This window comes from Mesoplodon bidens (genome assembly GCF_964165515.1).
Source record: "Mesoplodon bidens genome assembly, chromosome: 13".
NCBI classification, from domain to species: Eukaryota; Metazoa; Chordata; class Mammalia; order Artiodactyla; family Ziphiidae; genus Mesoplodon; species Mesoplodon bidens.
This window is the reverse complement of record NC_138169.1, coordinates 27,896,132-27,909,763: the sequence shown is the minus strand read 5'-3', so window position 1 is coordinate 27,909,763 and position 13,632 is coordinate 27,896,132. Positions and strand designations below refer to the sequence as shown.

Genomic DNA, 13,632 nt, shown 5'->3' with positions numbered 1-13,632 from the left:
CAGCACCAGCCTTTCTGGTCAATGCATCGTGACCTCCACCAGCATCACGACTAAAATGGGGAGGTGCAAAAGTTTCCACGTCCCTCCCTGGGCCTCCCTGGTCGGGAAGGACCACCACAGGTGCCTGGCGAGCAAGCAAGGCCTTGGGATGCCAGCACGTGACCAAGGCCAATGAGGTCTTCAGTTTGGCTTCCTTTGGAGGTGCCTCCACCAGAGGCACAGGACACAGGGAAGACAGGCCAGGGCTGGGCCATGATGGAAGCCTCTGATAAGATGCTCCAGGGTCGGCTCCTGCCGGGCTCCTCCCCCTCCCCTGCGGGAGCTCCTCCAGCCCAGGTGGTCTCCCGGGACACAGACCATTACAGGCGTGACCGTATGCTTGGAGAACCTCTGCTGCTTAGGCCTACCTGCCTTACAGGACAAACTCCAAATGGCACTAACCCGCTTGCATCCCTGAAGTCCTTACTGAAAGCTCCCACAGATGTCCCCGGCCTCCACCCAGATGGAGGGCCAGGAGCACGCAGACAGGTCTTCTCCGAGGATGGCTGTGGGGCTGAGCCCTGCCTGCGCCCGGCACCAGGCCAGATGTGTGAGCTGTGGACGGGTGGCTCCGCCAGGACTGAGGGCCAACAAAAGATGCCGGGCCGAAGGCAGGGGACCCACTGGGTCTCTCTGTGCCACAGCCAAGGAGACCTGGTGGGCTTCCTCTCTCCCCCAAAGGCCAGGAGAAAACCTCCCTGTTCCTGGCCATGGGGCAAATCAGGGCTGTTTAGGTCTCCAGGATAGCCCTGGCTTCCCCAGGCCACCTGCCCCACCAGCACCAGCTCAGACACACCGCGGCCCAAAGGCCACACAGCAGAGTGTGTGTGACGGCCAAAGGGGCAGGAACCCACTGTCCCAGGATGGGGCCGACGCACACATGGTCCTGCCTCCATGCAAGTTTCAAACGTGTTGTTTATTTGCTATTTTGATGACTATAAATAAGTGTTTCCACTATGGAAAAGAAAGTTAGCACAGTACATTCTCACGACTGGGTAATGGATTTTCTGAAGTCGTCTTCATTAGGGCAAAAACTTAAGAAAAAAACAACCTGAATGTTGGAAGTCAGTTCTTTATATAAAGTCCCTTGTAAAAACAAAACAGAATAAAAACAAACCAAAAAGAAGGGTGCAGGGCAAAATTTTAAAAAAGAAAAAGGGAAAAGACAGGGAGAAAGGACACAACGGGAGCCGACTCATTGCTCCTCCTCAGCCACCTCCTTGGTCTCGTTCTCGGGCTCCTTGCCCTCCTTCACCGAAAGAGCTTCTAGCTTCTCAGCTACTTTCTCGGCACTATCATTTTTGCCAGATCCTGCCAAGACACAGGAACGCGGTAAGAAAGAATCACCGCTCTTGCCCAACCCCGTGGCAGCGGACAGGCCACTTCCCTGTGTGCCTCCAGGTAAACACGTGCTCACGCCTGGGACCCCGCTCAGGATGCTTGGCGACAGCATGGGGCCCTGAGTAAGCAGATGACCACGAGGACCTCTCCAAGCCCCTGCAGCCCCTGGGAGACTCCAGGAGACGTCGTGACTTGGCTACTAGGCCAGGCCAGAGAGCATGTGCATGGGGCCCCAGTGGCTGGCTTGCCCCTCAGAAAGCACCCGTGTACCGGGGTGGCTGCGTTGCCCTTGACAGGTCAAAGTGGTCACAGCCCCCCGAATGCTGCTGTGGCAGACGGAAAAAGCACCCGCCTGGGGCTGCAGCCAGGTGCAGAGTGAGTCTGCAGAGCCCCCCCCCCGGTGCCCGCCACCCCATGGGCATCTGGCACCTTTCTTTTCTCTCTCTTCAATCTCTTTCCTGCATTCTTCAAACTTCGTTTTGAATTTCTGTGCATCTGCAGAGATAAGAAAAGATACCCCCTTAAGGTCCCTGAGCAGCGAGGAGTACGTGTCCTGGAGTCTGAAACTCCAAGGTTCACAAGGCCTGTCCCAGGCTGCCCCAACCCTCCACCTCCCTGCCTGACTTGACACCCATCTGGGCAGGGCAGGGTAGCCTTGCTCCTGCCAGGTGCTCTGCTCTCTGCTCCTGCAGTCCCCATTCCCAGGGCAGAAGCGAGGTCCACTCAGCATTGGATGTTCAGCTACTGGGGTGCTGAGCCCCAGCACCCAACCAACCCCCCAGGGCCCACTGGGTGCTGCTTTTGACAACCCGAGCTAGAAAGATGTCCCAGCAGGGGAGAGGTCTGCCTGGGCACTGCCCTTGCTGGCACCCAGGCCATGGTGAGAGAACAGGTCGGCCCCGGGCAGACTGCCAGCACAGCCCCCTGTAAACTCAGCAAAGGAACCACACTATCATGGACTCAAGAGTCTGGGCAAGACCTCGAGGGCACTGAGATGCCTTCCCCGAGGGCCCATCGGACAGCAGGGCAGGAACAGTCCCCACCACACGCTTCCCAGCTGCTGTCAACTCTCCCGGGAAAGCAACAGCACTGGCGTTGCAACCAAACCGCTACACCGTTAAGCAGCAGCGGCAGGCTGGCCCGGGCCTGCTTACTCTCGGCGTTAAGGAAGCGGATGGCCAGCAGCTCCTGCTTGGGGCACTCGTCGGCGAAGTCTGCGTGGGTATTCCAGACCCAGGCACGGTCACTGCCTGCGTTCGGCTTCAGCTCCATCATCGGCGTGACTGGAGAGAGAAGCCCCATGAGGACGGTGCAGCTGTCAAGCTGGCCCACCCACCCTGACCCCTGAAGGCCCGAATTGGGGCAAGACAGGCCTGGTTTGGGGTTTGCCAACCAGGCTTAGACAAAGTCCTGTGGGATCTGGATTTTACCCAAACCTCTGAAAACACCCTGTGTTCACTTAAAACCAGGACCGCCCTGAATCTGGGAACACGGTGGCCCATTCCCTGACCACGAGGACACCTCAGCGAGGGTTTCCAATCCCAACTCAGCCAAGGCCTCCAATGCCACCACAGCTGCTCACGCCCAGCCCCATTGGCCCTGCCCGTCTGACCAGCCCCCAGACCCAGGGCAGACATGGGCCACAAGGCCTTGTGGGCCCAGACCTTCCAGTGAAGGGCACCCACCACGTGGCTGTGTCCATGCTTGGCCACTCCATCCGGGACCTGGCCCACAGAAAGTGGGGAGCGGCAGAGGAGCAGAAGCCAGGAAATGGAGTGATCACCCAGGAAGGCTCATGGTCAGACCAGGGGACCAATCTCAGCCTTGCACTGTCCAGGGACGCCACAGGGAACGAGGCCACCAGAAGTGGACACCGAGGGCCTCGTGACCTGCTCGTACGTCACAGAAGGTTGAGCCACGGCCGGGAATAAGCACAGCTGTCCATCTCCTCAGACCTTGCACAGACTCAAGGGGGACGAGCTCCCCAAGAAACAGGAGCACCCCAGAGCCACGCTCACCCCACGGCCCTGGCAGAAGCCTCCTGAGATACAGGACACGCCCAGCCCCAGGAATACGTCACATTCTGAACCGAGAGCAGTCATCCCAGCCCACAGACACCCAGTGAGCCCGCATTCCTACGGGGCACCAGGCCTGGGACCCACCTGCAGCTCACAGCAAACAACCCAGTGACCGGCCTGGCTCTGGGAAAAGCAGGAGGTCAGGGAAAAACCCCGGAAAAACATCTCAAATTGAGTTGGGAGACGAGGACCAGGCCAGAGCCAATGGCCTGGGCAGGGTGGGAGGACCATGGGGCAGGGACATGGAGTCTGGCCCGTGAAGGCCAGGGGGACTGTGGTGCCAGGAGGCCCCTCCCTGCTCGTCTGGCCATATCAACCTCCAGGGCTGCTCCCTCTGGTTCCTGCCAGGGTCACCTGTGTGCCCAGAGGAGGGGCCCTGCCCCGTCGGACACGTTTGCTTCCAGACACACACTTGCGGCTCCAGAGCAGCCCAGTAACCAAGGGACTGACATGGGGGGAATCTTACTGTCACCCCTTCGCCAGCCAAGCTGCGGGTGGCTTTTCCTGGACGCCCCACACTGTGCCTGGGGCCACCTACTGTAGTGGTTGGCGCAGATCTTGAGGGTCTTGTCCCTGCGCATGAGGAGGCGGATGGTCCCCTTCTCCTTGTGCTTCAGCAGCTTGACGTCCCCAGTGCCCCGCTCCTTCCACTCCGGGAGGTCGTTCTCTGAAGCAAACCGGAACAGTTTGGCCCGCCTTTGAGGAAAGCCATTGAGCGAGGGGTCAGGCAAGCACAGAAGGGGATGAACAAGCCTGTGCCCGCGGCGTCACGAAACACCCTTGCCTTTCTTTTTACTCCCAGAACCACAAGTCAAGACGTCAACAAAAGACTGAGACGGCTCAACAAACTCCAGATTTTTGCTTCACAATAAAAAAAGGAAAAAAATTCCTACAGTTGCAGCGTATTCCAACAGTTAAGACCTGACCTCTCAAGAGAGCCCACTGCGTCCTGGGCAAGGCTGCAATCACGGGGCGGGGGGCTCCCTGGCGTCCACGGTGCCCCAAGGGCAGCACGGAAGTAGGCAGGGGCCGAGAAGCCTTCCCTCTCCTGGGAAGACGGGGCTGCAGGCCTCTGCTTAGGCCACCAGGCTCTGGCCCAACAGCCCGCCTTCCTGCCCAGAGCAGCCCTGCCCTTTGCTTCCCCACAGGACCCCAGCTCAGCCGGTCCCTTTCCTATGGAAGACTCTGCTCTCCGAACTCAACTCTGTCAAGGGAGATGCATCCTCAGAAAGAAGCCCCAGGCCCATGGTGAAGGCCCCACCCACTGGCCTCACTTCCCTCAGGACGCCAGAAGGTGCAGCAGCATTTCTACGCAGATCAGAGACCCAGAAAACCAGTGTCTTTATGGAGCCACCCAGCACCCTCTGAGACCCAAGGGGTGCAGACAGCTCTCCTTCCCCAGGCCCTTGGGAGTGGTGGGGAGGGGCTGGTCTCTCCAGCCTCTCTGCCTTAGAGGGAGCAGTTGCAGTGCTGGTGATCCTCTCTGCTTCCCTCCCCTGACCCACAGCAAAGCACTCAAACCATAACCTGGCATCTTGGACAGAATTCGAAGGGTGGAGAGTTTGCTTCCCCCCTGATTTCCACTAACTTGTAGCTACATTAGCGTCTCCTGCGATCCTGCGTGTCTGCGTGGTGCCGTCACTTTGTTGCACACATTTGGATGCGTGGCTTCTGTGACCACTGCTTCAAAGTGACACGGCCACCGTAGCTTCTTGTTGAGAGCACCAAGAATCACGTATGATTTTTAAAGAGTAACTTTAATGACTATAGCACCGCCCACTCTCATTTGTAATTCCAGGCATTGTTTTGTATACTAAAAGTATTGAATCGAAAATTCATAAACTTCAAAGTACCCCCACATTTAAGGAAAAAAGATAATAATAAAGACCCAATGCTCAACCAGCGGCAGGGGGCTGAAAGAGTCTTAGAGGCAAGGGTGGCAAGGACAGGGGACTTGGGGAGATGTCCCTTGTGGACAGAGCAGTGGTAACATGACACCTGGGAGTGCCCATCCCTCCTCAAGACTGGCCTCAGGGCAGCAGGGACACCCAGGACCTAGGAATGAGTGGATTCTAACAACAGCCTTGATTTCCACGTGGGAGTAGCCATCACAAAACCCTCCATGTGGTTAAAGGTCAAGCCAAGACCTTGACACCCATAAAAACCAGTTACTATCTTATACTAAAAATGCTTACTTCTGAAAAGACACCAACTTACTTACATTTTAAAAAGCTCCTCTTCATCTTCTTCCAGCGTTTTAATTTCTTGCTCCGGAAGAGAAACTATTGGTTCAAACTGGGGGTCATGGTTGGACTCGTCGGCATTCTCGGTGGAGGTGTCGTGGTCCTCGTGGGTGTCCTGTGGAGCAGGGTGGAGATATGACCCTACTGGCCACGCCAGAGCTCACCAGTGGCCACAGCCATCATCCCCACTAGTGAAGGGCCTCACCACAAAGCAAGGGATTAAAAAAGCCTTTCAACCCAAAGCTTTTCTCCGGAATCTGCAGTGAGACACCGGACTCCGACACCCTCCCCCAGATGCAACAACCACACCTGCACAGACTGATTGGTCTCCTTAAACCCTGAAACGCCCAGTGCCGGGGAGAAACTGCCCCAGGCTCCTCATCTGTAATATGCAGATGCTGATACTGCCACGCACAGACTAAGATCACGATGATGGAGAAAAGAGGGCCTAGAAAGAAACACTACCCTTAGAACAAAGCAACCCTTTGAGTTTTTACTGGTTGAGAAAAATCTGTGCTGTTCCTTAAGAGGAAAAAAAGTTGTGATGGATCTGCTAGCGTTCATACAGAATTCACAGTTCTGCCGGCAGTTATACCTAGGTTGGGAAAATTACGTTTATAATTCAAAAGAATTCACACAAGAGCCACAGAATTCTAATCCAGTGCAAAGAACTAACTGTAGAGCACAAAGGATCATGTTGTAGGTTGTCTCACGGAGCACGTGGCTTGGCAATCCATAGCCCATGAAGATAAGACACCCAGACTTAGCTCCCGGGCTCTGCCCAGAAACGCAGGCCTTCGCCGGCTCCTCGGCCGGATCGCACCGGGCCGCACGGCCACCCCCGGGCCCCCGCTGCCACAGGCCGCCCGCCGGGTCGCGCAGAAGCGGAGGCCGGTGGCGGCTTGGGGACCAGAAACGGATGAATGGGGCTTTGCGCGGGCCGCGGGAGGGCGGGGGCCGTCTCGGTGCGGGGCCCGCGGGGATCGAGCGGGGGGCCTGCGCCCGCCCGCGGCCCGGCGGCCAGGAGCGAGAGCGAGGCCCGGCCGCCCCAAGGTCACGCGGCCCCGCGCCCGAGCCCGCTGGCCGGCGGGGGTTGGCGGCGGCGCGGGCCTCCCACGTGGCCGCCGGTAGCGGCCCCGGCCCGCCCGGCCCCCGCCCCAGCCCGCCCAGCCCGGCCCACCTTGGCGGCCGCCATGGGCGCGGCGGCGGCGGCGGCTCGGCTGGCTCGGTCGTCGCGGGCTCCGCGGCCTCTCGGCGGCTAGTCGCAGCTCCTTCCTCCGCGTCTGGCGCCGGCAACTCCCGCCCGCCCTCTCTTCCCTCCGCCCCGCGACCCGAACCCCGACCCCTGACCCCGGCGGCGGGAAACGCGCCGCGATTCAAAACCAGCGCAGCTTTATTGGCTCAGGCGGCGGACATTCTCATTGTCCAGCCCGCCCCGCTCTTCCCGCCAAAACGCCTGCGGCGCATGCCCGGCCCGCCCGGAGGCCGGGGAGCGCGCACTCCCGGCGGCCCTCGCGCGCACTTCCGTCCGCGGCCGCGCGCTCCCCTAGAGCTCGCGGACAGTGCTGGGGGTCCGAGCGGCGCGTGGCGATGACGTCACCGGAAGCGGGGACGATAGAGACGCGCCGCCTGAGCTGCGCGCGCCGGCGGACTAGAGAGCGACCGGCGGGTGCGTGCCCCTGCCTGGCGGGCTGTGCAGCCCGTGCCCGAGACCCGGACCTGAGCGCAGAGCGTACGAGTTCCGCCCCCGCCCGGGCCGGAGCAGGGCCGGCCTCAACGAGTCGCAGCCGCTCTCCGCGCGCCCCCAGTGTGCCAGGCCCCGGGCGAGGCAGCCGACCGAGTGGACGATGGGTGACGAGCTCGACGGTGAAGTACGGTGAAGGGAGATCCTGGCGGAGCCGGGGGCGGGTGGTGAGATGGGACGGGGAGGGAGAGGCTCGGGGCGCGCGGGCCCCAGCCAGCCCGCCTGTCTGCTGTCTCCACGCAGGGCCGGGCGCGCGTGGGGGGCCCCGGCCAGGACGGCCCCAGCGCGCCGGGCAGCCCCACGGCCCCGGGCCCCCAGCAGGGGGAGGAGCAGGCCACGGGGACCGGGGCCGCGGGACCGGGTGCTCAGCCGGGGCCCTACAGCTACATCCGGGCTGGCCTGTTCACCTCGGAGATCTTCAAGTTGGAGCTTCAGAACGTGCCGCGCCACGCGAGCTTTAGCGACGTCCGGCGCTTCCTGGGCCGCTTCGGGCTGCAGCCCCATAAGACGAAGCTCTTCGGGCAGCCTCCCTGCGCCTTCGTGACCTTTCGCAGCGCCGCCGAGCGCGACAAAGCCCTGTGTGTGCTGCACGGCGCCCTGTGGAAGGGCCGGCCGCTCAGCGTGCGCCTGGCCAGGCCCAAGGCTGACCCCTTGGCCCGGAAGAGGCAACGGGAGGACCAGGGGGAGCCACCTGCCACCCCCGCCACGTGCATCGCTGATGTGGTGACCCCTCTTTGGACCATGCCCTACGCGGAGCAGCTTGAACGGAAGCGGCTGGAGTGTGAGCAGGTGCTGCAGAAGCTCGCCAAGTGAGTGTGGGTGCGGGCACTCCTGGGCAGAGCGCCCATCGGCGGCTCCCTGTGCGCTCAGCCTGTTCAGATACCCCTTTGGGGAGCCAGCCAGTAAAAACCCTGTGTTACCGGTCGGGACAGTGAGGTCCCAAAAAGGGCCCCAGGTGCTTGGGCAATTGGAGCCTGACCTCTGCCCCTCCTTTGCCCCGCAGGGAAATCGGGAGCACCAACCGCGCCCTGCTCCCTTGGCTGCTCTTACAGAGGCACAAACACAATAAGGCCTGCTGCCCACTGGAGGGGGTCCGGCCATCACCTCAGCAGGTCAGGGCCTCTGCTCTTACAGAAGCTCCTCCTGCCCCACTCTCCCATCTCTCTTCCTGCCCCGCTCTCCCATCTCTCTTCCTGCTGCGCATCTGCTTATGATTCTCATCAAGTGCTTGTTAGTTGTCAGCCTTCTGCCCTGGGCTGCCAGGGCCTGCAGGGGAACCAGGGCCTCGCTCACCGCTGTCTTTTGCTGTGCACCCTCCATGCACGAGTGCTGGACCGCCGGGGTAAGGGTGGGCGTCTCTCTGTTTCCTTCTCCTCTTCCTGCAGACTGAGTATCGGAACAAATGTGAGTTTCTGGTTGGTGTTGGGGTGGATGGGGAAGACAACACGGTCGGCTGCCGGCTTGGCAAGTACAAGGGCGGGACGTGTGCTGTGGCAGCCCCCTTCGACACCGTGCATATCCCTGGGGCCACCAAGCAGGTGGTGAAGGCTTTCCAGGAGTTCATCCGGTGAGGACACGTGGCTGGGCTGGTGGCTCCAGGACATCCCGAGGCAGTCTGGGAGCAGAAGACCTGGGTCCTATCTGGGGGGTCTGGTGGGTGTGGCTGGAAGAGAGAGCAGGGACGCTGCTCATCCTATCTTGGTCGGCAGATGTCAGAGACTTAGGGCCATCTGTGGCTCCCACAGGTCCACTCCCTACTCGGCGTATGACCCGGAGACATACTCGGGTCACTGGAAGCAGCTGACCGTGCGCATCAGCCGCCGTGGCCAAGCCATGGCCATTGCCTACTTCCACCCGCAGGTCTCAAGCGGGTGGCTTGCTGGGGGAGGGGTGTCTGGGCCAGAGCAGACTTCAACACAGTCTTATGGGCCTTTTCTACTGCCTGCTCCAGAATTTGAGCCCTGAGGAGCTGGAGGGGCTGAAGGCTTCTTTGGCACAGCACTTCATGGAGGGGCCAGGCAAGACCAGTGGGGTGACTTGCCTCTACTTCGTGGAGGAGGGACAGCGGTTAGTAGCCCAGGTGGGGCTGGGTGGGTTTCTCCGAGGACTGGTGACACTGATAAACCCACCTTCCCGCCTACAGAAAGACCCCCAGCCAAGAGGGCCTGCCTCTGGAGCATGTGGCTGGGGACGAGTGCATCCGCGAGGACCTGCTGGGGCTGACCTTCCGGATTTCCCCTCACGCCTTCTTCCAGGTGACCAGATCCCTGGGCTCCAGGCTGGTGCAGCAGAGAGGGGAGAGCATCCAGGCAGGGAGCCGCCAGGGCTGCGAGGTTGGCCACCTGGAGGAAGGGCTGCTAACCGTGGCCACTCGCTAGACCCTGGTGACCACCCTGTGGGAGGGTGGCTTGTGGGCACGACACCGGGCTCTGGTGCTGGTGGGGTCTGGTAATGCTGCTGCAGGGGTCCCATGGGTCCAGCTCTCGAGGAGGTGGGAGGGGGGCAGCATTGAGTTGCTTTCTTGGGCCGGGAGACTGGGTGTGGACGGAGGGGCCCTGGGGCCCTCAGGCAGTGAGAGGTGGGGAAGGGAGTGGTGGTGGGGCGGCCAAGAGCACAAGCGCCTGGGGATGCAGGCACTGGGGGGCTGGAGGGCAGCGGATAGGCTGCTCTGATGCGTAACCCACGCCCAGGTGAACACCCCCGCGGCTGAGGTGCTCTACACGCTCATCCAGGACTGGGCCCAGCTGGACGCAGGGAGCACGGTTCTGGACGTGTGCTGCGGCACCGGCACCATCGGCCTGGCTCTGGCCCGGGTGAGCCCTCCTACCCTGGTCAAGAGCATGCTCTCCCCCACCCCACCCTTGTGTCACCCATCCTGTCTGTCATGACCCCCCAAGAGAACCTCAGACTGTTCAGGTCCTCTTTTGCTGCCCCCCAGAAGGTCCACGGGTGGGGAGGGGCGCCATCGGTCTGCCCTATTTCTGCTCCAGAAGGTAAAGAGAGTCGTGGGGATCGAGCTGTGCCAGGAGGCTGTGGAGGACGCCCGGGTGAATGCCCTGGACAACGGTGAGAGCCAGTGGGCCTCGCAGTGGGCGGCAGGCCCTGTGCGTCCCTCCACACGGCACCTGGGACCCACACAGTGGCTGCTAGGGCTCATGGGGTGGGGACAGAAAGGGCCCCTACTGTGTGGACCTATTGTGTGCCCACGATGCCTGAGGCTGCCCCGCAGGGAAGGGTTTTCCTGAGGTGTCTTCTGGGGGCTTCTGGACTCGGCCGGGCAGGCCTTTGGGGGGTGTCCCGGGCCTCACGGCAGGGCTGCTGCTCTGCCACCTCCAGAGTTGAGCAACGTCGAGTTCCATTGCGGGAGGGCCGAGGACCTGGTACCTGCACTGGTGAGCAGACTGGCGTCCCAGCAGCTCATGGCCGTCCTGGACCCACCCCGTGCCGGTCTACGTGAGTGGTCTCCACCTGAGGGGTGGTGCGGGGAGGCAGAGGGTGGCCCACTAAGCTGCCTGGTCTCGGGCCCCTGTCCGCTCCTTGAGGGAGCCATTGGGGACTCTCCCTTGAGGGGTCTGTGCCTCCCCAGATTCCAAAGTGATCCTGGCTGTCCGCAGAGCTGAGAACCTCAAGCGACTCCTGTATGTCTCCTGCAACCCCCGGGCAGCCATGGGCAACTTTGTGGAGTGAGTGTGGGGCCTGGGTGGACAGGCCCTCACCCCAGGAGACCCTGCTGTACCCATGCAGTTGACCATGGCGCTCCCTCCCATACAGCCTCTGCAGGGCCCCGTCGAACCGGGTGAAGGGCAGTCCCTTCCGGCCAGTCAAGGCTGTGGCCGTGGACCTGTTCCCGCAGACCTCCCACTGTGAGATGCTCATCCTGTTTGAGAGAGTAGAGCACCCCGATGGCGTGGGGGCCCTGGAGCCCCCGAATCTTCCAGTCCAGCCCCCGCCAGGGCCCCCAGGTGACACCCCACCAGAAACCAGGGCCTCCCCTGCTTCTTAGTTCTCTGGGGCAGCAGAAACCAGCCCTTCCAGAACACCCAGACTGCATCACGGGCAGAATCCAGGGGCTCCCCAAGTCCTTGCCTTGCCCTGCCTGGCATACTCAGGCAATAGCCACAGAGGGTACAAGACCCCTGTCCCCATGGACTCCTGTGGCCTGCTCCCCCCTCACCCCCAAAATGGGCCGCAAGGGCTGGAATAAACAAGTGCTGAACTACCAATGTTTGTGGTAAGAACTCAGAGCCTGGCACACAGGGACTCTCCTCTACCTTCACCACAGGTGCAAAGGGGCAGGGCCAGGAGCGCTCGTAAGAACTGGCCCAGTTGGAACAGTTCTCCCAGCTCTTTGTGTGGCCAAAAGTCCTGGTGTCCCAGCAGAACCTGCTGACAGACACAAGCCTTGTGGCCAAGGGCCAACTGTACACACGGCGTGGGGAGCACAGAGCAAGATGCTGCCCTGTTGCCCTTCCCCACCCTCATTGCAGTCCCATCCCCAAAGGGACATACATACCTCCCAGTGACCACAAGAGCTAGAGGTGGGATTGGGACACTGCTTAGCTGCTCTGGCCTTCAGGGCAGCTCTGGCCAGTTGAGGACCCATGGCCAGAAGAAAAACAGACCAGCCATTTCCTTTTGGACAGTTTTGCTTTATGCGTTCAGACAATCAAGGCTCACCCCATAGCCATGGCCCAGCTGCCACCTGGGAGGTACACAAAGGATGGTGGCCACCCAGAAGTGGCCTCAGCACAGGCTCCCCCTGCTCTCTGCCCCCGCAGTACGGCTGTGTTCACAGAATACTTGCACCCACACAAGGGACAGAGGAAGGAAGGACTCGGGGGGGCCTCAGTGAGGCTCACCTGCCTCCAGTGTGCACAAAGCTTTGGTTCGAGGTGGTGCATCTGACTTTTAAGGGCAAACAGTTATAGTCAAATGGTTATTCACAACTGCAGACGGGGCAGGACAGAAGCAAGTGTGTAATTACAGCAACTTGATTTGCAGACTCTCTTTTACAAAGGTCAGCACAAACACCAACCTCAGTCACGGGGTGGCAAGGCATAGAAAATACTGTCTCCTGTAAAAACACCACCCATAGGGGAGGTGTCCAGCACTGTGCCATGAGCACACGGTACTCTGAACAGGTCCGGGGCGGGGAGCCAACGGTTCACAACCAGCTCGGACTGCTGGGACTCCGTGGAAAAAGATCTACCCCACACCTGTCCATAGGGGCCACCTAGTCACCTGGCTACACCAGACGGCTGCTCTCAAAATCCAGTGCCGCCCCAACGTGCTCGCACCAGCTCTGGACAGGAGCACCAGCATGTGAACGCACTGCACCAAGGGTCCTCGTTTCCTCTCAAGTCCACGAGCTAAAATGTGTTAACTGTTCACATCTGCTACATGATTCCAAATCTATCTTCTACTCTCACTGTAAAAGTTTCTTTCCAAACGCTAAAATACCATAAAAGCTTTAAAAATTGATGGGTGGACAGACTTGACTGTGCAAAAATTTAGTAAAAAATTGCCAGAGGCCAGCGAAGGTGAGGGGCCTCAGTGTCTAAGAAGGCATGTTTTGGGGGGCATTAAGACTTACTCAGAAGAATGGACTGCACCCCAGCCCAGACAGGGGCAGCAAGCTGGGCAGGGACAGGTGCCTTCATCCACATCACAGGCAATGTATTTCAAGGCAAAGAATGATCACCTTGGTGGTTTGCCTACAGCCTCTGAAAAATAGTTCTGATACTAAGTTGTGTTTATTTTAAACCAAAGAGGTCTGAAATACTCCTTCCTAACTATAACTTTTTTAGAGAAAAAAGGAAAACCCAGGAAGCAGGGAAGGGGATGGGGTGCCAGCATGCACCGTCTGGCCAGGTCCCTACGGTGCCCGCAGGAGCCCCAGGCGCAGGGCTTTCTCATTTCATGTCATCCAACTATCATTTCTTGTCAGCGCCTGTTACATACTAAAATTCATGAAAACCTTCATAACACCAGTCTGCAGCATGTCCACACAAGCAGAGGTCCCCGGCAACCTCCCACCTCTGGGTCCACCTGTGTGGCAGGCTGAGTCGATGCTTTAACATGGCCACCCAGACCTGTGGGTGGCCCCCAAGGAAGAGCTGCGTGGACCTGGCTGTCAGACACGCAGTGGCGGGGGACCATGGACTGGAGACCCGGGGCTGCAGAGTGA

At 60.3% G+C, this 13,632-nt stretch overlaps 2 protein-coding genes across 4 annotated transcripts; one reads left to right on the top strand and one right to left on the bottom strand.

Annotated features, from left to right (window-relative positions):
- Nucleotides 1-1,095: 1,095 nt before the first annotated feature.
- Nucleotides 1,096-7,035, bottom strand: RANBP1 (RAN binding protein 1). 2 transcript variants are annotated; one of them, XM_081253050.1, is made up of 6 exons: nucleotides 6,882-7,035; nucleotides 5,680-5,816; nucleotides 3,997-4,154; nucleotides 2,535-2,663; nucleotides 1,810-1,875; nucleotides 1,096-1,350 (listed from the first exon to the last, which is right to left on the bottom strand). In XM_081253050.1, the coding sequence occupies exons 1-6, from the start codon at nucleotides 6,894-6,896 to the stop codon at nucleotides 1,235-1,237; spliced, it is 621 nt and encodes a 206-aa protein (XP_081109176.1). In that variant the 5' UTR covers nucleotides 6,897-7,035; the 3' UTR covers nucleotides 1,096-1,234. The 2 variants fall into 2 exon arrangements, with proteins under 2 accessions (XP_081109176.1, XP_081109175.1); XM_081253049.1 differs by lacking the exon at nucleotides 6,882-7,035 and adding an exon at nucleotides 6,415-6,563.
- Nucleotides 7,036-7,302: 267 nt separating this feature from the next.
- TRMT2A (tRNA methyltransferase 2 homolog A) lies at nucleotides 7,303-12,780 on the top strand. Of its 2 annotated transcripts, none has more exons than XM_081253048.1 (12): nucleotides 7,303-7,572; nucleotides 7,689-8,254; nucleotides 8,449-8,557; nucleotides 8,831-9,012; nucleotides 9,191-9,305; nucleotides 9,397-9,512; nucleotides 9,589-9,700; nucleotides 10,136-10,258; nucleotides 10,436-10,511; nucleotides 10,782-10,898; nucleotides 11,032-11,128; nucleotides 12,672-12,780. In XM_081253048.1, the coding sequence occupies exons 1-12, from the start codon at nucleotides 7,549-7,551 to the stop codon at nucleotides 12,769-12,771; spliced, it is 1,737 nt and encodes a 578-aa protein (XP_081109174.1). In that variant the 5' UTR covers nucleotides 7,303-7,548; the 3' UTR covers nucleotides 12,772-12,780. The 2 variants fall into 2 exon arrangements, with proteins under 2 accessions (XP_081109174.1, XP_081109173.1); XM_081253047.1 differs by lacking the exon at nucleotides 12,672-12,780 and adding an exon at nucleotides 11,217-11,668 and having other exon boundaries at nucleotides 7,307-7,572.
- Nucleotides 12,781-13,632: the final 852 nt, after the last annotated feature.